We start from the raw sequence: 21,513 nt of genomic DNA on the forward strand, positions 1-21,513 counted from the left end.
CTGGCCACAGTTCAAACCGCCGTAAATGGAGGCCCCACAGGTGACCCCACTGCTGCCAAATGCGCACCTGACAAAGGGCCAGCTGGTGCAAAGAAATAAAACAGAGGGCATCTACACAGCTCAATCACAATATACACGTAACAAAAACATGCAGGAAGGCAAAAAGTCGAATGAATACATAAATGCAACAACAAATGTAATGGATTACAGCTAGTACGGCAGCCATCGACAGTTTGCAGGTAACTGTATCTGCCAAGCTAGCCTAAGCGCTGAGACAGAGACCGCTCTGCGGAATCCATAAAAATGTGGATCCATTTAATTTTTTCAGATCTCAAAGGCACTTTTAGGAGAGGAATTTGGCCCTGCTCTGCCGCAGCCCTATATTCTGTGGGCTTTTTGAGTCTTCAATGGACTAAATGCCCCAGCTCGATCCAAGCATAGCTATTCAACAGCAAGCGCGTCTTGACGTTCTCATACCTATGAAGCTGTTCCTCTATTGCAGCATCTACACACCGTGTTGCATCTTATGCAGTGAGGGTCCCTCAGAGGCTGTACGGCTAAAAACGCCTTCTGCACCGAGTATTGAGTCGTGGGCCAAGGGCTTCGACATCCTTTCTGCCAGGTGTTTTCTGCTTTCTATTTCTTTGTGCAAATTCAGAGGGAAGTATGAGACACCTGTTAGACGAAAAGAGCAAAATCCGAGGGGGCGCCTGTGAAGGCCTGAATGAATGCTTATGCGATAATTGGAGTCGTTCCATTATCTAGATGCGCTCTTACAGACAGTCGCTGAGGAGGTCGTGGAACGCGCAGCAAAATTAGTTCTTTATCCACTTTACCCCGCAATTCTGAGCGTTTTTGCAGCACATGGCACACTCAGGTACAGCTTGAGCTGGAATATCTACTCAATATTGCAGAGAATGCCCCTACAAAGAAGTTCATGGGAATCAATTTTAGCACAGAAGAGCTGATTTTAGCAATCGCGGTACAATTGTGGCCCAAGTGGAGCTGGTGTGGAGCGCTGCTATGTTTTTGTTGGCGCTGAGCTTCCTGCTATCAAGTCTGTTTCATTCGCGTCTCCTCCCCTTTCCCTAGAAATATATAATAAATGTGGCTGTAATGAAAGCTAGATCTAAATATTAGCTTCATTTTCACGAGAGCCGGGTGCAAATTCGAGTGCCACGATCTGAAGGGGAGCTGAGACGAGGTGAAACGAGAGCCCCGGACCACGGTGAACGGACACCGTAGTACACTTTGCGTGCTTCCAAGCAAAACAAATTCGAGGGTTTAGGTTTGCAGTTTTGTACCACCCACTGCTCGAAACTGCAGTGGTGAGAAGTTTCGGTGTTCACTGTAACAGTGATAGCGCAACGAAAATCTTTCCGCACAAGACGACGCTCGTATTTAACCAATCGTAAATACTTATGCCTGAGTACCTTAAGAAGAGGATTCACTCTTGAAAGAGCCAAGTCCAAACATCAGTTGGCACGCAGAGGCTCTCTGCAACCCCTGGAACATGAATAATCCATTGCAAAAACTCTGAGGCCACCAGTGCAAAGGAACATCAATTGTGCGGATTTAGTACAGCAATCGTACGCACATAATATGCAATTCATCTGATCTCTAGCATCATCTGCTGGCTGGCTGGTATGAATCTGCTCGTTCAGAGTGTAGCTTATTCTAATACCTAGTACATTTCATGGTGGCGCTAATGCAGAGGACATGACGTACCGTTAAACCACAAAAGCTTGTTCGAGTCTGCGGTGTGAAAGCGCCTGCGGAATGACAACGAGAGGTGAAGGACATTTTCTTTGAAAAGCCTGCTCTATTGATTCTAACAAGGGAATTTCTTTATTTGCGAGTACTTGAGTTATTCGGCAGACGGCTTTCAGCATCACTTTCTATCTGGTTGGCTGTATCTGCAAACGTGACTGGTCTTTCCGATGAATAGCGACAGGATTCCGCTTTAACACTTCTGGCTGCCCTACGTTTAAGCGCAAAATGATTCAAACATTCAGTGACCAGGTCTCGCAGTGCATTTACCTTATTGCTGCCTCCGCCCACTCTGACAGAATTTCATGAGCCATCCTGTTGAACGTCGCACAGTGTTGTTGGGTGTTACCTACTTAGCAGTGGCTTTGGAGCTGCCGCTACTGCCCCTAATGCTGCTTCTGCTGCTGCCTTGGTTTGTCCAGCAGTTAGTGTGACTGGCTTCACTCACTCCTTCACGGCATCTTCGGAGTGTCTTTCAAGTATAACCCTGAGAAGGCAAGAAAACATAAGCGTGAATGGTTACTTTGATACCGCAGACCCTGAAACTAGCCAAATTCTCAATTTACAAGTAAAGTGTCAGGTGATAAACACTAAAATTAAAAAGTTGTCGGTTTACATGACCCACTTTGCTTTAAACTCTTCAGAGTTCCAGTCATATGAAGCAACGCCAGATTTCAGGAAACACATGAAGAGTGAGCGCATTATGTCAATTATGTCTTCTTTCACGATGTAGCTGCACGGAAACAGCACTTATTGCTAAAGTGGTTAGCGTGTTATGCCCTCAGGCAAAACATTGGTGTACTTTTGTCCCAAACAGTAAGGGAAGACTCCGCCAAGGCCTGACTGACCCTTTGTTACCTCTGTCGTAGATGTGAAACAGCACTGCAAGCAAAACAAAAAAAGAACATCAGAGCAAAATAGAAAGGAACAGAGAGTCTTGTAAAAGGAAAAATAAAGTGCACGCTGTGGTGAGCGTGAGCTGTATAAGATGATCGAGAGAGGTCCTTGAAACCCTTGCTGTTCAAACCCCACTCCCGAAACTGTGAGCCCTGATAATCTGCAGGCTGCAATGGTCTTACAAGTCAACCTCTGATGAGGCGTGCCTGCAGTACAGCGAACACGACGCGATAACAAAAATCTCCATGCTCACTCTAAGGGGCTTGTGAACATCCCCTTATCGGTGGACCCTTAACCCAAACCCAGTGAGTTTGACTTAACCCAGAACCCTTCAGTCTTTACCACTTCATTTTTAGCTCTGAGCCCGAAAACAAAAAATGAAAGCCCGTAAATACTACTGCGGAAGTGTCTAACATCAACATTGAAGAATAACAAGCGGTAAAACATTAAAACATATGCCTGACCTCTTGTCCATATGCTGAGGAGGCGGACAAACTCCTCGAAACCGATCTCTATTCCTCTGTCTTGTGTCCTGTGCTGCCAAAAAAGACGAACGAATCTGTCGGCAAAGACAAAACTGCATGCGTTTGAAAGATTGAATAGGCCCAAAAGGCTCACAGCACTTAGTCCACCTTCTAGGGGCTTGCGCTCCCCCGCCTGTAGGCGGAACCCTGTTGCGGCATAAACACGAAATAAAAATTAGTAGATCTGTTATACGAGGAGAACCAAAGAATTTACAAAAATCGTGCAGTCAGCCACATGTGTTTGGGCCCAGTTCAGCAGCTATTACCACTGTACAGAGCTTGAACTTCCTCCACAGAAACTGAAATCCGTAGCACATGGAAGCAGCAAAAGCATACAGAGCAAGAGAACTACTTTTTTGATGGAATAATTGCTAGCTACACCTTTGTTTAAAAGAAATGGACGAAGCGGAGGACTCTATTCGCTGCTTTGCTGCAGATTTTGTGCCGCATCTGTGACTGCATTGTAATTCTAACCCAAAAATGCACACAGCGTAATCAGGGCGTGCCGTTGTTCATTTGCCTGTTGTTTCTCATTCTGTTCATTCTGTGTCTCTTACAGTGAGTCTGAAGAGCTAGGGACCTCAGCTCAGTCGTTGAAAATTTCAGTTTCTTCACGTCTACCCGCCCCCTCATCATCTGCGGAAATGTCGCTTCCCTCATTTTGGCAGGACTCACAGAAAAACTGAAAGAAAGGCGCACAAAAAGGCTCACTATTGCTGATATACTGCTTCTTATCGCTGCCTGATGCGAGCCGCCAAGTAGTTCGAACATTCTGTTTCAGTCAACGGTGCGTGAAAAGGTACAGCCATGTATTAGCTGGCAGGTAACAAAGAGTAATTTAAAAGCAAAAGGGCTGTTTCATTTACGGTATTGAGAAACATGTTTAATATCTCCTTAATTTTCACACAAAAATAAGGGCTAACTTGTTTGTGGCTCACGGCCTAAAGTCGGTAATTGAGGGATTCAGAATGACGAACAGCAAAGCGCCGGAGTACTGTTCGCTGTAAATGACAACAACGCTATTATCTTTGAGTAAACTTCTACAGTCAAAATGCAATGTTGCTTTCTGCTTTTCTGCCGTGTCATTGTTGTTGTTCTTTGTATGCGCGTACGTTGCCTTCTGTTAGTGTAAATATGGAGAGAGAATCTGCAATGTTCCACACTCACTCACCGCCTGGTTTTTGGCCTCCGGTATATCTAAATATTTCAGATTATATATTACAGGTGATGAAATTAATTTATTCTAATTCAGGCTTGTGTGTGTGGAGACTGACGAGACTTGAGACGACTGGTGCCCAGGTGACCGTGGGGCTCTTAGCGCATGCGAGTTGCCCAATCCATCTAATGAATCGAGAAAGAAATGCATATTTGTTTTGGTTGAATTTATTTCGTTTGCTTTTTAGGGTCCTTTTTTCTGTTATTTCACTGAGCGTCCTAACCCTGACCGTTTGCGGCTACAAGAGGTGCACCGAGAAACTCTTCCCTGTCCCTCGTAGATCTTTACAAAGCCACCTAAGTTGGCGTTTACATACAACTTAACTACAATTCGTGCAACTAACACCTTGGGATTTGCAACAAAGCTTTGAGTTTCAAGAGCCCCCAAGCCCGAACTCAGGCACAGAGCCTCATACTACAACTATATCTTACACTAGCTCGGGAAAGTGGACGCTAAGGGCATCACTACTTGGCCTTCTATGCGAGTATGTGATTGAATATAAACCTATGGCTGTTTAAATAGTTTTACATAGAACGTGTTGTACTGGAGAAGTCGAATAAGTTTAGGGTTAGTGTTTGCAAGCTTCGAATGTACAGTTCAGGGTTCAAGAGTAGGTTTTGCATAGGGGGATGCGACTGTGGCTGCAGATAACGCCAGTTTCCTGGATGCAAACTCTGTGGAAAAGACAAATGACCAATTCTAATGCGAGTTCCAAGTGATCAGCGTACTCATGGAAGGAAATTACAGAATCTGAATTCACACATCGACTTCAAACCCTGAAGCATCGCTTCATGGGCTAAAAGAAGCAAGGTCAGTACCAGATCCGCCCTCGCGCATTTGCATTTGCTTGCACTACAGGTCTGTCTGTCTTCAAATAATATTCAATTTGCAATACTCACCAATGCTTAACTTTCCCTCGCTCTTTTCACTCTTTTTCACCGTTTTTCAGAACGTTCTGCCGATGAGTACATGTCACAGTTGGCTGATCTTGCGTCCTGGCTGCAGCTGCTGATAGTGTGCCACTGTTGCTGCTGCTGTTGCTGCTGCTGTAGCTGCTGCGTTTCCTTAGGCAGTGATTAGAGCGTATGCGCTGCCCCTAAAATGGTTGCAAGCTCCAGCGTCAGCGGCAGGGACGGAGCCGGAAAACATTTATCAGGGGAGAACAGAATAGAGACAAATAAATCAGAATTAAAGAAAGTGGAGACAAATAAAGCAGAAACACATGACAGCACTTGGCTTCTATGGGAAGCCAGTGTGCTGGCGACCGCGTTAGATGAACACCGGCAAACCCGCATCAGAAGGTATTGTTTCCAAGCTAATATTTGTTGTATTCCTCGAAGAATTAACGAAAAATATTAATAACAAGTGTAAAAAACCTGCAGAATGGTTGTAGAAAACGCGTTTCAAGCCTGAATTTCAATAAAGAGAAACAGAGAAGGCTATTGAACAACACGGCAAGGCACGCAGATGAAAAAATGAAATCTTTGAAGTGCTGAATCCGTTTGAAAGGCCCGTGAAAGATTCAAAGGCAGAAATTCTTGTTTGTAGCACTACGAAATAACTAGATTACTAAATTAGTGGCAGGCATTGGCAAGTTTAGGCGAGATGGAATTCAAGTGGCAGCAGTACGCGTCAAGATTAGGCTTAATGCTAAATAAATTCCGACAGAAATAAACCAAAATAATCAGGCTCCAACAAATGCATGCGATCTGTTCCAGGGAATTCCCCGAATTCGGCCCCTGGGCCTTTGCCTCCTCTCCCGATGACACAAAGCAGCAACAAGCCGACTTGCGCCTCTTTATCAACATGTGTCTTTACTTGCTGAAGTTGCTGGGCTGTCCCATACCTCCACTAGACCCAGAAGACCTTCAAGCTGCATGCAAAGCAATAGGTAAACAGCCCTGCAAACCCCAGGGGCCCCTGATAACCCTTCTGTGGGACTCTAGGGGGCCCCTTGCTACCTAGCTGTGCCTGTAAGGGGTGGCAGGGACCTGCTGGAGGCCCCCAAGGAGTTTCCAAGCAGCACAAAGGCAGTGGGAAATCGGAGAATGTTCATAAGGTCTAAATATTCCAGCAAAGAGTATAGAGAGGGCCAGTTGGACCCTTGGGGGCCCCTAGAGTGTTCCTGGGGCCCCCGTACGCGCTATGCTATAGCCACTAGCAGCAAAGGAACTCCTCCTTCTTCGTCTTCACAACATTCTGTGAAGCAAAAGATTTGCAGTTTGTGAGTTATTGCTTCTCAGAAGTGTCTCTTGTAAAGCTGGAGGCCCCCATGGCGTTGTCTGCAAATGAGATTTTCAGGGTGAGGCTCAGCATAGAAAACAAAACCCTGAATTAGGCCCTGAGGACTCAGCCGTGTACCCTAAACCCTAATTTCAGAACATAACTTCCAAAGTCTCGATTATATCTTCTTTGGATTTGTCAGTGGGTGGCATTCAGGCCCAGGGAGGACAGGCAAGCCTGCTGCTATACTGGCTGCTGCAGAAGGTGGGCAGGCTGCGCAGCAGAAGCAGCAGCAGCAGCAGCAGCAGCAGCGCAGTGAAAGGATAGGGTTTGGGGTGTCGGTACAGGCCCTGCGACGGGGCCCTGCGGAGGGGCCTAATAAAGCGATTAGAGTTGACATAAAATGAAATTTTATTTGCTGCTTTTTGCTGCTGCTTTTGGGGTGGCGGCAGCGCAGCTCGCAAAGCGCTGCCGCCTTTCTTTCTCCCCTTCCGTCTGCTTCACAGCTCGCGCGTCAGCAGCAGCAGAGGCAGCAAGTGCAGCAACGCCAGCAGCAGCAGCCCCAGCAGCAGCAGCGGCAGCAGCAGCAGCTACTACGGAACAAGCCGCAGCAGCTCCACAGCAAACTCCGGTACGCCTACACTACATTGTGAAGACCTTTCCTTGTCCCCGGATGCAAATTAAAAGGTAACAGCAAAATATGTTTTTCGATGATTGCTGCTGTTGAAATTTGCAAAAAAGAACAAAAGAAAGGGCCAATGGCTCTTCATTATCAAATAAATGCAACTTTCTGCATTTCTGTTTTTTTCCAGGGAAAGGACACAAAGGATGCAGAGGGCAGCAGTGCAGCAGGCAGCGCTGCACCGGACGAATTTGATGAAGTACAACTCACCATCTAGGGTTTAGGGTTTAGGGTTTAGGGTTTAGGGTTTAGGGTTTGCCCTCGCCACTGCTAAGACCTTAGTAAGGACTTCATCCCTTAAAATGGAATTGAGCTGCTGGGCTGCAGGTCAGCGAAGAGGACCTGCAGAGGGCGCAAGAAGCCCTCTGGGCTTCCGCTGCTGCTGCTGCTGTGAGGGGGCACCCCAGCAGCACGGGGGGCCCCCCACTAGGCCTGATATGGCGGCAGCAGCAGCGGAGCCTGCAAGCTAAACAGGCAGAGCTGCAGGGTTTGCGGCGAAGATTGGAAACCCTTTTGCCCCGGCTAGTTGAAGAAGCAGAGGCCCTTTTGGGGGCCCTCAGGCAGAGGGAAGCTGCAGCCTGCAGGGCGTTTCCAGACCTGGTGAGGTGTACGTACACCCCGGCGCTGCATGCGCTCTCACGTCTGCAGCACTGCACGCGTGCGCGGGTGTACGTACACCCTATCATGGGTGTACATACACCTCAACGTTTCGCGAGTTCCCTGTTATGCATGGATCTAAATGCAGGGTGACACATGTGTTCTTAGGTGTACGTACACCTCATCCACAGTAGGCATAATAAAATACAATTAAAATATAAAATACAATTCAAAATAGAGAATGTAGGGTCCCTCTGCAGTGTGGGTTCTGGCTGGGCTTGATGTGTGTGCGCAGTTCCCCCAGCTGCAAATGGCGCTGCAGCAGCAAGCAGCAGCAGCAGAGAAGCAGCAGCAGCTGCAGGCTGAGCTGCAGTCCCTCAAACTCGTTCTGCAGCAGAACGAGGAGAAAGTCAAGGAAGCCACAGAGGCACTTGAGGAAGCCACCAACCTTAGGGTCACTTCCAGACCCAAAGCCTCGCTTGCCAACACTATTGCAGCTCTGAAGGCGAGCAAAAACCCTAAATCTTAAACCCTAAACCCTAAACCCTAAACGCTAAACCCTGAACCCTAAGAGCGAACTTGCTAGCTGCTGCGAGCTGTTTGCTGGCAGGAAAAGAGTGAGGGTTTTTTCCCTTCTCCCCTTTCTTGCATGGCTTAAAGGCGCAGGCTGCTCTGCTATTGCTGCTGCTGCCACTGCTGCTGCTGCTGCCGCTGCTGCTGCTGCTGTGTGCAGGCTGAGCTGAAGCAGCTAGACGTTCGCGCTGCAATACTGAGGCATGCGGCGATGCATGTGAGTTTCAGGAGTTGCATGCAGCGTTTTGGGGCTTTTTAAAAGTGCTGACAGTTCCTCTCAGAGCCCCAGCAAGAATACATTGTTAGGCCGATCTTTGGGCGCAGCTGCAGCAGCTAAACTAACTAATTGAGAAGTGAAATAAAGAAAAGCGAGAAAATAATGAGCTCGCACGCATGCAAGGCTGAAGTGTACAGACACCTGGGCGCTGCGCAGTCATAAAGAAACACTTGCGCATACGGCAGCTTCTTGCATGCGCATAAATGCAACTAAATTGGCGTTCATAAATAAATATTTAGCATAAATATAAATATATAGATACAAATATAAACGCATGCAGTCCCAAATTTTTCCTGTTTGTGCCGCCCCTAAACAGGCTCCGCCAGACCCCACTGCGGAGGCTGCAGAGGAAGTCGAAGAAATACCAGTTCTAGACTGAGACACAAACTCCAGCAGCAGCAGCAACAACAACAGCAGCAGCAACAGCAGCAGTACAAGCAGCAAGTGCAGCAGCAGGCGTCCTCGTCTCAAGCGGAGTACTGCAAATGCCCTGCTCAAAGGAGGCCTCAGGCGTATTCTGTGGCTATCCCCCAATTTAGGGTTTAGAGTTTGGGAAATCGAGCTGAGCTGATATTTCCCGGAGAGCCCATAGGAACTTATTGGAAACCATAAGGCTTCTTTTGAACACTTTGTAAACCCTGAAGCCTAAACCCTAAACCCCAAACCCTGATTCATAAACAACGCCACCGAGCAAGGGCCTGCAGCAATGACTGCGGGTAGCTGTGCTGAAGGGCACTAATGGGCCTGCCGGCCTCCCTGCTGCTGTCGCTGCTGCTGCTGCTGCTCTGTTGCTGTTGCTGCTGTTGCTGCTTTTGCTGCTGAGGCGCCTGCCGCTTTTGCTGCACCTGTTTTTAAATCCCCAATTGTGAATTGCACGCTAAGGCCAGAAGCCTCTTCGGGTACTTCCTGGCTGGCCCGGCCACTGGCCCGGCCACAAATACGACCTAAACCCTAAACCCTAAACCCTAAACCCTGAGCTTTGTGAGGCAATCAGGACACGAAAATGAACGCGACGAATTAATAAACGTGGAGTCACAGAGGTGCAGCTGTACTTGCAAACAAACTGCACATACAAATATATTCTTCTCAGTACAGGTATTGAGGTATACATTTATAGATGAGTTTATACATATATATATATTTGTAATATTCATAAGCCTCTATATATATATATATACTATATGCGTAAGAGTGTGCGTGCATTAACATTTTACAGACTCTCTGCAGAACCCCAAACACAGACCTGAGTTGCATTCCGAAGAAACTGTAAACCCTAAGCCGTGACGCAAACCCTAAACCCTAATAATTAAATCCTAAACCCTAGTTTGTGAGCCCCGAACCCTAATTTCCAAACCCTAAAACCTAACCGCCTTCTGGTGCTTCCGTGCGGGTAACGTGCACAGAACACTAGAGCTTTTGCAGATTTCCGTTTGGCTCGTTTTGAAGCACTTCAGACCCAGAGAGTTTTCAATTTAGATAAAGAAACAGAAAAAATGAATTAAAAACTGTTTTGCCTTCTCCATGTCTTCACAAAAGACACTCCATGTGTCTTGCTTGCGGAGCTAGGCGAGAACAAGAGTTGCGAATCTCGTTGACTCCAGGCCCCGAGAACCAAACCCTAAACCACAAACCCTAAAGCCTAAACCGCAGGCAGCCACGAGAAACAAGCCCTGCCCTCTTGCCCGTTGTGCCTGTGAGTTTCAAAGCACGAAACCAGCAGCAAACGCCGACGCAGCAAATCACCGAAAACAGATGCAAGCAGCAGCAAGAAGCAGCAAAACCCTGCAAATGAAGCCTTGAACTTGGCGAGAAATGAGGGGGGAAGGGTTTGAGACAAACCCTAAACCCTAAACCCTAGCTAGCAAGACGAGAGGAAGATGCTCGGGCTGCCACTGGGAACCCAGCCCCCTCTACAGCAGCCCCAGCAGCCCACGCCTTGCCTATCCTTCTTTAAAAACGACTTGCAGGTTTAGAAAGGTATTTAAATTGATAAATGCATTTATTTTTATTTCAATTCATTCCATTCTTCGGGCCCTGTGGCTTGCCCGCCGCGAGTTCTGCCCGTAGCCGTTGCCCGGCTTCAGCAGCGCCGCGTGTAGACCGTCCTTCCCACTGCAGAGTATGAGCCCCAAACCCTAAACCCTAAACCCTAAACCCTAGAAGGGCCCCGAGGGCCCCTTGCCGACCGCAGCGGGGCTCCCAGGAAGCACTGCTAACCCCCAGGATTTCCCCCTTGCCTTCTCTTGCTTCTCCCTAAGCTAGGGTTTAGGGTTTGGGCCCGTCCCGCGCCTTCCGTTGCGCTGCGTCAAATGGGTGGGCTCGGGCTGCTGCCCCTCCTGCTGTTGTGGGGCACCACAGCAGCAGCAGCAGCAGCAGCAGCAAGAGCAACGTACACCGAAACCAATGTGTACGACATGCTGGGCCCCAGCTGGGTCTCCAAGGCCGAGGCCCCGCTGCTTGTGGGGCCCCCCTCTGCTGCTGCTTCTTATGTGGGCCCCTATTCTTTCTACACCGAAAGTGGGGAGGCCCCCGGGGGGCCCCTCACCTCCACGGCGTTGGACCCCGCGAGTTCCAACGCCTCCTCTGCTGCTGCTGCTGCTGCTTCTGCTGCTCCCAAGCGGCAGCTGAACCGCACCTTGCTGCTGCAGATCTGTGTCTTGGTTGCCTTCGGCTCCTTAATGTTCTTAGTGGGTGCAAACTCGGGAAGGAGGGGCCTCCGAGAGGGTTTATTGAAGGGCGGGGCCCCTGCGGGGGCCCCCGGGGGCCCCTGGGGGGCACCCGGGGCTCCCGAGGGCACCGGGGCCCCGGGGGCCCCCCAGGGGGCCCTGGGGGCCCCCGAACTCGCGGGGACCCCCAAAGAAGACCCGCAGACTCTGCAGGCCCTCGCTGTTGCAGAACAATATGACCAAACAAGTCTTTGCAAATTAATAACTGCAGCAGAACAGCTGCTGCTGTTCCTGCAGCCCGTGGGTCTGGAGGCGGAAGCAGCACAGCTGCTGCGGCAGGCGCAGGCGACGGAGGCGGACCTGCAGCTGCTGCTGGAGACGAGCCCGGAGCAGCAGCAGCAGCAGCAGCAGCAGGTGGCTGCTGCTGCGCGGCGGCTGCTGAAGGACAACTCCGCAGAAATGGGAGAACTTGCTGCTGCTGTCGAAGCCAGCGTGAGGAAAGTAACAGCAGAAAAGTGCATGCAGGTTTTTGGTTATGAAAAGTTTTTGAGAGAAAGTTATGAAGCAGCTTTGGTGGCTCATGGAAACGAGGGTTTAGGGTTTGGGTCGCTGCAGCAGCACCTGCTGAGCTGCTCAGCAGCAGCAACGCAGCAGAGCCTGCTGCTGCAGCAGGAGCGCGCGGCGCTGCAGCAGCGCAGGCAGCAGGTGCCCAAGAGCCTCAGCGAGGCTGCTGCTGCGCTGAACACCGCTGCAGCAGCAGCAGCAAGAGTGCAACTTGCTGCAGCAAGAGCAGCAGAGCTGCTTGAAAGTGGCATGCAAGGCCTCGACTTGTTGACAAGTAAATACCTGGAAGAAGTGCGGCAGCTGAAGGGGCAGCTGGAGTGCATGCGCAAGCGGGTGCAGCAGGCCGCAGCAGCAACAGCAGCAGCAGCAGCAGCAGCAGGAGCCGCAGCGCCGGCGGCGCAGCCCGGCGACGCTTCGGCCGCGGCCGCGCACGGCGCCGAGCACCCCCCGCAGCAGCAGCAGCAGCGGCAGCAGCAGCAGCAGCAGCGGGGGCAGCGCAGGCGGCAGTCGCTGCTGCATGCGCGGCTGGAAGCAGCAGCAGAGAAGCTCGAGCTGCTGCGGGACCTCATCTTGGCCGTCAAAAACCCTTATAGTCCCTCCCCCATGAGAGAAACCCTCAAAGAAGTTCACGAGACAAGAGGAGCTCTTCAGCGCGAAGTCCACGAGCTCAACGAGACCCTGGACTCCTTCATCGAGCTGCAGGACTCCAGCGACGTCTGAGCAGCAGCAGCAGCAGCAGCAGCAGCAGCAGCAGCGGCGGCGGCGGCGGCGGCGGACCGCGAGGCGTTCCTCAGGACCAGGAGCAGCAAATTCAAAGAAGTAAATTTCTACTAATATAAGATAATATATAGCAGCTGGAGCAGCAACAGCTGCTGCTAGTAAGGCGTTCCAGATGGCAGCAGCAGCAGCAGCAGCATCAGTAGCAACGGCGTCGGCAGCAACTGCAGCAGCAATTCCGCAGCAACGGCAGAAGAACACCTGGCAGCAGATGCAGCAGCAGGCAGCATTTTTATGCAACTGCAGTTGACACTGAAAGAAGGAGCAGCAGCAGCAGCAGCAGCTCCGGCAGCCCTTGTGTGCAGACCAGTGGCTGAGTCCACTGCAGCAGCAGCAGCAGCAGCAGAAGCTGCTGCTAACCGAGCAGGCGCCGCCGCCTTAGAAGCAGCAGCAGCAACGGCTTATCCCTCCCTAGATGTAAGCGCCTCAGCCCCGCGCGCGCAGCAGCAGCAGCGGCGGCAGTAGCAGCAGCACAAACGACAGCAGCAGGACTAGCAGCAGCAGCAGCAGCAGCAGCAAGATGAGCGAGGACCTCTACTGGGACGAGGGCAGCAACCGCTACTACAAACTAGACCCTGAAAAAGATGAATTCTATTCAGATGATGAGACAAGAGCTGCTGATGCTGCAGCAGCAGAAGAAGCAAAGCTGCTGGAGGAGCAGCAGCAGCAAGAAGCTGCTGCTGCAGCTGGCGCTGCAGCAGCGGACGACGTGAAGGCCACTGCCGAGCAGCAGCAGCAGGAAGCTGCTGCAGCTGCGGACACTCCTGCCGCAGCAAATGACCACGCAGCAGAACAACCAAACGCAGCAGCAGCAGCAGCAGCAGCAGCAGCTGATGAACAAGCTAAACTAGATGAAGCAGCAGAAAAAGCAGCAGCAGCTGCAGCAGCAAAAGCAGCAGCAGCTGCAGCAGAAGAAGCTGCAGCAGCAGAAGCTGAAGCAGCAGCAAGAGAAGAAGAGAATGAGAAAGCAGCGGCAGAAAAGGCTGCGGCGGAGGCAGCAGCAGCAGCAGCAGCAGATCAGTTGTCTGCTCAGGAATCAGCTGCTGCTGCTGAGGCAGCAGCAGCAGCAGCAGCAGCATCCGAAGACACAGAAGCTCAGCCAGCAGAGCAAAAGCAGCAGCAGCTGCAGCAGAAGAAGCTGCAGCAGCAGAAGCTGAAGCAGCAGCAAGAGAAGAAGAGAATGAGAAAGCAGCGGCAGAAAAGGCTGCGGCGGAGGCAGCAGCAGCAGCAGCAGCAGATCAGTTGTCTGCTCAGGAATCAGCTGCTGCTGCTGAGGCAGCAGCAGCAGCAGCAGCAGCATCCGAAGACACAGAAGCTCAGCCAGCAGCAGCAGCACCAGCTCCGGCAGCAAAGGCACCTTCTTTCCGCATAACCGCAGCAGCAACAGACTCTGACTCACCAGCAGCAGCACCAGCTGCAGCAGAGAGCCCACCGAAGGGCGCAGCAGCAACAGAAGGAGCAGCAGCAGCACCAGCAGCAGCAGCAGCAGGCAGAAGTTTGCTGGGGTCCCACGACGGCATTGGCAGCAGCCGCTTGCTGGCAGCAGGAGCAGAAGCAGCAAGGGTTGCTCATCTGGAGCTGAATAAGAAGGTTCGATATTGCTGCTGCTGCTGCTGCTGCTTCTGTTGCTGCTGCGGTCGCTGCTGCTGCTGCTGCTGCTCCTTCTTGATGTGTGCGCCTCCTGAGAGTCTTGCTGCTGCTGCCACTGGGGTGCCACCACTTGTGCTGCTGTGGCATCGCCGTTGCCGCTGCTGCTACTGCTACTGCTGCTGCTGCTGCTGCCGCTACTGCTGCTGCTGCTACTGCTGCTGCTGCTGCTGCAGCTGGAGGAGGCCGAAGCCGAAATTGCGCGACTGAGAGCAGCAGAACTGTCTAGAGACCGCGGCCTAGAAGAGACATCTGAAATGGAGAGTCTTAGAAGAGTGCGCCTGTGCTGCTGCTGCTGCTGCTGCTGCTGCTGCATGTGGCTCTACTGCTGCATGTGGTTCTGCTGCTCCTGCTGCTGCTGCAGACTCCTTCACTGCTGCTGTTACGTAGCGGGTGCTGCTGCTGACGGCCCTGCTGCTGCAGCCTTGCAGTTGCCGCTTTTTCCTCCGCTGTTGCTGCTGCTGCTGCTGCACGTTGTATTCTGTTGGCAGCAGCAGCAACTGCTGCTGCTGCTGCTTCTGTGTGTGGGGTTTAGGAACGAGATGAGCTCGAAGTCCAGCTGCAAAGGCTCAGGGATGAGGCCGCAGAACTAGAGGTAAGAAAACCCTAAACCCTAAACCCTAAACCCTAAACCCTCGCTACTAGACGGGGCGGGGCTTCGTGGCGCAGCTACACCGGGGGGACAGGCGCAGCAGTAGCAGCAGCCGCTGCTGCTGCTGCCGTCGAACTGCTACTGCCGTTGCTGCTACTGCAACAGCTGCTGCTGCTGCTGCTGCTCCAGCTGCAACTGCTGCAACTACTGCGGCTGCTGCTGCTGCTGCTGCTGCTGCATTTTCGCTTCTGCGGCCACGTTGCTGCTGCTACGCTGCTGCGGCTACTGCTGAAGCTGGTGTAACTGTAGCTGCTGCTGTGTTGCTGTTGCTGCTGCTGCTGCTGCTGCAGGAAGCAATAGAAGCTGCTGCTGTGGAAAAGGAGTTGGCGCTGGAAAGCCTCGAGAAGGAAAAGGCGAGAGCTGAGGACGTCAAGCTGCAGCTAGAACTACAAGTAAGGGTTTAGGGTTTAGGGTTTAGGGTTTAGGGTTTACGGTTTGGCGGGGACTCGTTCACGGAGGCAGCTGGAGCGCAGCGCGCAGGGTTTGGGTGACAGTGCCGAGGGCTGGAGACTCACAGCAGACTGCGAGGGTTTAGGGTTTAGGGTTTAGAGTTTAGGGTTTAGGGTTTAGGGTTTAGGGTTCTGGGATTTCTTCGTTATTTACAGTTGACAGACAGAGAGCTTGAGGTGGCGAGACTGCAGCAGCAGCTAGCGGAGCAGCAGACACGGGAAGCTGCTGCTCTGAAGCAGCAGCAGCAGATCATGCAGCAGCAGCTGCAGCAGCTGAAAAAGACAGAGGCAAAAGAATTTGAACGCGTAGGCACTATGCTGCTGCTGCTGCTGCAGCTGCTGCTGTTGCTGCTGGTGCTGCTGCTGCACCTTTCGTCCTGCTGTCGCTGCTGCTGCTGCTGCTGCTGCTGCTGCTGCTGCTGCTGCTTCTGGGCTTGCCCGTTAGCCGCTCTGCTGCAGCAACTCCAGCAGCGGCAGCGGCACTGAGCGAGGGGCAGCAGTAGCTGCTGCAGCAGCTGCAGCAGCAGCAGCAGCGCACATGGTCTGGTTATTTGCTGCTGCTGCGTGGCTGCAGGGAGCGCAGCAGCTGAAGCAGCTGCTGGTCTCTGCACATGAAGAGAGACACAAAGCAGCAGTAGAAGCAGCAATGCTGCAGCAGCAAGTCGCTGAGCAGCAGCAGCAAATAGAGAGACTCCACGTAGGTTTTTTTCCCCTTTTGTCTCCTTTTGTTTTCTTTTTCTTCTTTAATTGTTTTACTTTAATTTCTTTTTCTCTTTTTCTCCTTTTTTGTTTCGTCTTTGCTGCTGCAGCTGCTTTGTTTTGGGACTTTCATTTCATTTTATTTCTCTCTTTTTGTTTTTCATTTTATTCTTTTTCGTATCTTTATATCTTTTATTTTTATTTGGTGCTGCTGTTCCTGTTGCAGGCAGCAGCAGCAGAGGACCAGAGCTTGCTGCAGGAGCTGGAGGAGCAGCAGCAGCAGCAGCAGCTCCTGCTGCAGCAGCTGCTGCAGCAGCAGCAGCAGCAACAGCAGCAGCTGCGTGAGGTCTCTAAGCAACGCTCTGTCTACCACTCGGCCTTCCAGCGCATCAGCAAACTTTACAAAGAGCAGCAAACTACAAGTGTCAGCAGCAGCAGCAGCAGCAGCAGCAACAGCAACAGCAGCAGCAGCAACTGCGGCTGCGGCTGTTGCTGCCGATGTTTGGATGTATTCGCTGCTACCTCTCAAACTGTCTCGCTGCCGTTTGCTGCTTTGCAGCTGTCCCTCATTCGTCTTTGCTGCTGCTGTTGCTGCTGCTGCTGCTGCTGCCCATCTGTATTTGCTGCAGCTAGTGGATCTCCCTCCTTCATTTACTGTTGCTGCTGCTTGTGTTTGTTGTTTGCTGCTGCAGCGCAGCACAGAGGAGGCGCTGCGGGAGAAGCTGCAGCACCAGCAGCAGCAGCTGCAGCAGCTGCAGCAGGTAGCAGTGCCCCGCTGGCAGCGTGTCTTTATGCTGCACACAGGAGCAGCAGCAGCAGCAGCAGGAGAGCCATCCCCTGCTGCTGCAGATGCTGCAGCAGAAGAGACACACGACGCAACTGTCAAGGAGCAGCAGCTGCTGCGGAACCACGAGCTGCTGCTGCTGCTGCGACAGCAGCTGCTGCTGCGGCAGCAGCAGCAGCAGCGCTGCGAGCTGCTGCAGCTGTGTCTGCCGCAGCAGCTGCTGCAGCAGCTCAGCGCCCGCACGCAGGGCCCTTTGCTGCTTGAGGGGTAAGAAGAAGCAGCAAAATAAATAAACAAATTAATTCTGTAATTTGTTCCTTTTGTAAATTAAAATACACAGATTATGAAATAAAAATAAAAATAAAAATAAAAATAAAGATAAAAATAAATGCTGACTCAACAGAAGACGGCAAAGCAAGAAGCAACGAACAGCCACTAGTGGCTCTTGCTGCTGCTGCTGCTGCTGCTGCTGCAACTGTTGCTGCTGCTGCTGCCACTGCTGCTGCTGCAGGTGCTGCTACAGCTGCTTGATGCTGATGGACCATTTGTTTGCGGTGTACGGACAGCCCATAATGGAGGACCTCAAACTCAACCCCAAGGTAGCCCTGTTGCTGCTGCTGCTGCTACTGCTGCTGCTGCTGTTGCTGGTGCTGCTGTTGTACGTTCGGTTCTCTCTGCTGCTGTGCGGCTGCTGCTGCTGTCGTGTCTGCTGCGGCAAATGCTGCCTTCAGCTGGTCTTGTAAACATGTTGCTGCTGCTGTTGCTGCTTTTGCTGCTGCTGCTGCAGACAGTGCTGCGGGAGAGAGGCTTTGCGCGGTGGCTGGGCCGGGCCTTGTTTTTGCTTTCTGATTTGCTGCTGCTGCTGTCGCCTTGGCTGCTGGCAGCAAAGAGAGAGCAGCAAGCAGCAGTTGCTGCAGCTGCTTCCTCCGGTGAAGCAGCAGAAGCAGCAGCAACAGCACCAGCAACAGCAGCAGCAGAGGCAGCAGCAACGCCGGCTATATTTCTCACGGAGCAGCAGGGCTGCGGTGACAGCTTGCTGCTGCTGCAGCAGCGGCTGCAGCGCCTTGTTGCTGCAGCAGCAAAAGGGACTCTCTCTGCTTCCTCTCCGCTGGATGAAATAGAAGCTGCTGCTACGCAACTGGCAGCTGCAGTGCAGCAGCAGCTGCAACAGGAGCTGCAGCAGCAGCAGCAGCCCTTGCTGCTGCCCCAGCTGGCAGCAGCAGCGCACAAAGCCCGCAGCGCCGCGCTGTGGGGTGCATGCACAGCAGCAGCAGCTGTTGTTGCAGCACAGGAAGCAGCAAACGCAGTAAAAGAAACTGCTGCTGCTGCTGCGCTGCAACACTGGCTTCCTGTTGCAGATGCTGCTAGTTCTCTCCTCTTGTCTCTCCCCGAGGCCCAGGACTACGGGCTCAAAGACAGCAGCAGCAGCAGCAGCAGCAGCAGCGGCAGCAGCAGCAGCAGCGACAGCAGCAGCAGCAGGTGGCTGCTCAGCAGCCTCAAGGCTGATACCTCCTTTGATTTTGCTGCTCTGCGAAAGGCAAGGCCGCTGCTCTCTCTTTGTGCTTCAGTTCTCTAAACCCTAAACCCTAAACCCTAGTTTCTAAACCCTAAACCCTAAACCCTAATTCCTAAACCCTTAACACTGGACTTCAGAGTCCTCGGCAATTTCTGCCGGTATTTGCTAGTGTTTGGGTTTAGGATTTGAGCGTTTAGGCGCCGAGGGTTTAGGGTTTAGGGTTTAGGGTTTAGGGTTTAGGGTTTAGGGTTTGGGATTTGCAGACAATTGATGGCTTTGTGGAAAGGGTTTCGGACGCAGAGGAGAAGCGCGCTTTGGAGCCGCAGCAGCAAGACTTGCAGGCGAGCGGCTGCTGCTGCTGCTGCTGCTGCTGCTGCTCTGGTCGCTGCTGTTGCTGCTGCTGCTGCTGCGAGTCGTTTGCTGCTGCTGCCGATGTTGCTGCCTGTGCTGGCTCCATCTCGCAGTGGGTCCCATACAGGGTTCGGGTTCGAGGGTTTAGGGTTTAGGGTTTAGGGTTTAGAGTTTAGGGTTTAATATTGGCATGTTGCTGCAGAGCGTAGCCACTTGCTTCAGTGCTGCTGCTGCTGCATGCAAAATGGGCCCCACAGCTGTCATCAGCGGTGGCTGGGAAGGGCTGCTGCTGCAGCAGCAGAAACAGGTGCTGCAGCAGCAGCAGCTGCAGCAGCTGCTGCAGCAAGCGCAGCAGGAGGAGGCCACGCTGAAGCAGCAGCTCGAAGAGGTACGCCGGCAGGCGCTGCAGCAAACCTAGCAACAGCAGCAGCAGCAGCAGTAGCAGCAGCAGCAGCAGCAGTTAGAATCTCCGCCGAAGGACTTCTTGGCAGCAGCGCTTTTAGCAGCAGCAGCTGCACAGCCCTCCCCGCCACTAGCAGCAGCAGCAGCAGCAACACCAGCAGCAACAGCAGCAGCAGCAGCAGCAGTGTGCCTGTGTTGCTTTGTAGAAGGAGAATTCTCTAGCAGCAAAAAATAAGGAGATAGAAGAGCTGCAGCGCCTCGTTTGTGCTCTCAAGCCCAAGGCCGAGCGGTAGGGTTTAGGGTTTAGGGTTTAGGGTTTGCTGCTTGTGTCTGGCTTGCTGTGTCCACCTGGCATTTGTTGACGCTGGCTGCACTGCAGCAGCAGCAGCAGCAACAGCAGCAGCAGTGCCTGCCAAGTGCGTCTGTAGAGTTGTCTGAGGCTGCTGCTGCCACGTCTGCTGCTGCTGCTGCTGCTGCTGCTGCTGCTGCAGGTATGCGGGCCTGGAGAAGTCTCTGGAAGAGAGCGAGCAGCAGCAGCGGCGCTATTGGTCCCTCAGCAGCAGCTTGAGGGCGAAGCTGCATGCAGCAGCAGCAGAAACGGAGGCACTGCAGCAGGAGCGGCAGAGTCTGCTGCAGCGCGTGCAGGGTGCAGCAGCAGCACTTTATAATCCTTTAATTGTTTACTATTTCATTTATGGCATTTATTTAGTTTTATTAATGGCATTTATTTAGTTTTGTTTATTCAATTTCTGCTGCAGTGGCTGTGCAGTGTACAGACACCCCACCACGCGCTGCTGGTGCATTCCTCCGACTTCTTTTCTGCTTTTTATTTTATTTTTGACTTTTTTGCTTCTTTTTGTTAATTCTATTATTTATTATTTATTTATTATTTGTTTTATTATTTTTATTTACTTGTCCTTTATTTTGCACTTTTCCCATTTTTCTGCCGCTTATTCTTCGCCGTTGCCACCGGGAAGACAGGCAGACAGCGGCGGGGAGCCGGCAGTTTGCAATTTTCCATTTATTTTCATTTATCTGTATTTCTTTTTGTTTCGTTTGATTTAGTTTTGTTTATTTTTGTTTATTTTTTATTTTTATTTATCTTTTCCTTTTCACGCTGCCTGTAACATTTAATTTGGGTTTTCCGTCGATTTTTTCTCTGCTGCTGCATGCGCTCCGAGTGGTCCACTGGTCCAGGGGGTCACCCAGTCTTCATTTGGGGTTCATTTGCTCTTATTATTTGTTATTTGTTGTTTAATTATTTATTATTTTTCATTTATTATTTATTTGTACTTTATTTTATTCATTTTAACGTATTTTTCGCTTCTTTCCGCTCGCAGAGCAGCAGCGAAAGCTGGAGGCCCTGAAACGCCTAAACCCCTCCGTGCAGGCTGGCGGCGCAGTATCAGCAGAGGTGCAATAAATAAATAAATTAAATAAATAAATAAATAAATAAATAAATAAATAAATAAATAAATAAATAAAATAAATTAATTAATTAAAATAAATAAATAAATAAATCTGCTGTTGAGGTGCTGCTGCAGATTGAAGCGCTGCGCGCTGTTATATGGAAGCAGCAGCTGGAGCTGCAGCAGCAGCAGCTGCAGAGCGCAGCAGCAGCAGTTGCAGATGACGACGCCTTCTTCTGCAGGTTGCAGCAGCAGCAGCTGCTGCGCCAGCAGCAGCAGCAGCCCCTCCATCAGCTGCAGCAGCAGCTGCAGCAGCTGCAGCAGCAGCAGCAGCAGCAAAGCGTAGAAGCAGCAGAAAGCAGCACCAGCGAGGCCCTCAAACTCGTGGAAGAATTCCAGTAAGAAAAAAGAGACAAAAGGAGACAAATGAAATAAATAAAATAAATAAAATAAATAAATAAATAACAAATAAGATAAATAAATAAATAAATAGATAATTCAAATTAAAATAGAATGGTAATAAATAAAGTAGAGTAAACTGAGAAGAGATATGGCAGCAGCAGCAGCAGCAGCAGCGACAGCAGCAGCAGCAGTGTCTAGTTGGCGCGAGGAGGCGCAGTCTAGTGCTGCTGCTGCTGCTGCTGCTGCCGTCGCTGCTGCTATTATTAGTGCTGCTGCTGCTGCTTCTACTTCTACGGCTAATAACCTTGCTGCTGCTGCTGCTGCCACCGCCGCTGCTGCTAGCCTGCGCTGCTTTGGCACGCCTTTGCGGTGCCTCTCTGGGGGCCTGCTGCTGCTGCTGTTGCTGCTGTTGCTGCTGCTGTTGCTGCTGCTGCTG

The 21,513-nt window shown here is 51.5% G+C and overlaps 5 protein-coding genes across 5 annotated transcripts; 4 read left to right on the forward strand and 1 right to left on the reverse strand.

The window, feature by feature from the left end:
* Positions 1–2,214: 2,214 nt before the first annotated feature.
* Positions 2,215–3,851, reverse strand: ETH_00025260 (uncharacterized protein; the record flags this gene model as incomplete). The annotated part of the gene is made up of 4 exons (XM_013373008.1): positions 2,215–2,257; positions 2,619–2,652; positions 3,132–3,338; positions 3,749–3,851. The coding sequence occupies 4 exons, from the start codon at positions 3,849–3,851 to the stop codon at positions 2,215–2,217; spliced, it is 387 nt and encodes a 128-aa protein (XP_013228462.1).
* A 2,254-nt stretch (positions 3,852–6,105) lies between these two features.
* ETH_00025265 (uncharacterized protein) lies at positions 6,106–6,635 on the forward strand (the record flags this gene model as incomplete). Its single annotated transcript, XM_013373009.1, has 2 exons — positions 6,106–6,298; positions 6,373–6,635. 2 exons carry the CDS (start codon positions 6,106–6,108, stop codon positions 6,633–6,635), a joined length of 456 nt encoding a protein of 151 aa, XP_013228463.1.
* Positions 6,636–7,033: 398 nt separating this feature from the next.
* Positions 7,034–8,438, forward strand: ETH_00025270 (uncharacterized protein; the record flags this gene model as incomplete). The annotated part of the gene is made up of 4 exons (XM_013373010.1): positions 7,034–7,261; positions 7,443–7,511; positions 7,640–7,912; positions 8,205–8,438. The coding sequence occupies 4 exons, from the start codon at positions 7,034–7,036 to the stop codon at positions 8,436–8,438; spliced, it is 804 nt and encodes a 267-aa protein (XP_013228464.1).
* Positions 8,439–11,068: 2,630 nt separating this feature from the next.
* On the forward strand, positions 11,069–12,709 carry ETH_00025275 (uncharacterized protein; the record flags this gene model as incomplete). Its single annotated transcript, XM_013373011.1, has 1 exon — positions 11,069–12,709. The coding sequence occupies one exon, from the start codon at positions 11,069–11,071 to the stop codon at positions 12,707–12,709; it is 1,641 nt and encodes a 546-aa protein (XP_013228465.1).
* Positions 12,710–13,286: 577 nt separating this feature from the next.
* Positions 13,287–21,077, forward strand: ETH_00025280 (uncharacterized protein; the record flags this gene model as incomplete). The annotated part of the gene is given in 17 exon segments (XM_013373012.1): positions 13,287–14,010; positions 14,028–14,356; positions 14,590–14,688; positions 14,949–15,008; positions 15,356–15,457; positions 15,671–15,820; positions 16,089–16,211; positions 16,440–16,637; positions 16,906–17,264; positions 17,509–17,596; positions 17,785–18,534; positions 18,777–18,854; positions 19,067–19,252; positions 19,473–19,555; positions 19,758–19,912; positions 20,607–20,680; positions 20,811–21,077. 17 exon segments carry the CDS (start codon positions 13,287–13,289, stop codon positions 21,075–21,077), a joined length of 3,825 nt encoding a protein of 1,274 aa, XP_013228466.1.
* Between the last annotated feature and the right edge of the window lie 436 nt (positions 21,078–21,513).

Source organism: Eimeria tenella, genomic scaffold, assembly GCF_000499545.2.
Source record: "Eimeria tenella Houghton genomic scaffold, Eth_scaff117, whole genome shotgun sequence".
Lineage (NCBI taxonomy): Eukaryota > Apicomplexa > Conoidasida > Eucoccidiorida > Eimeriidae > Eimeria > Eimeria tenella.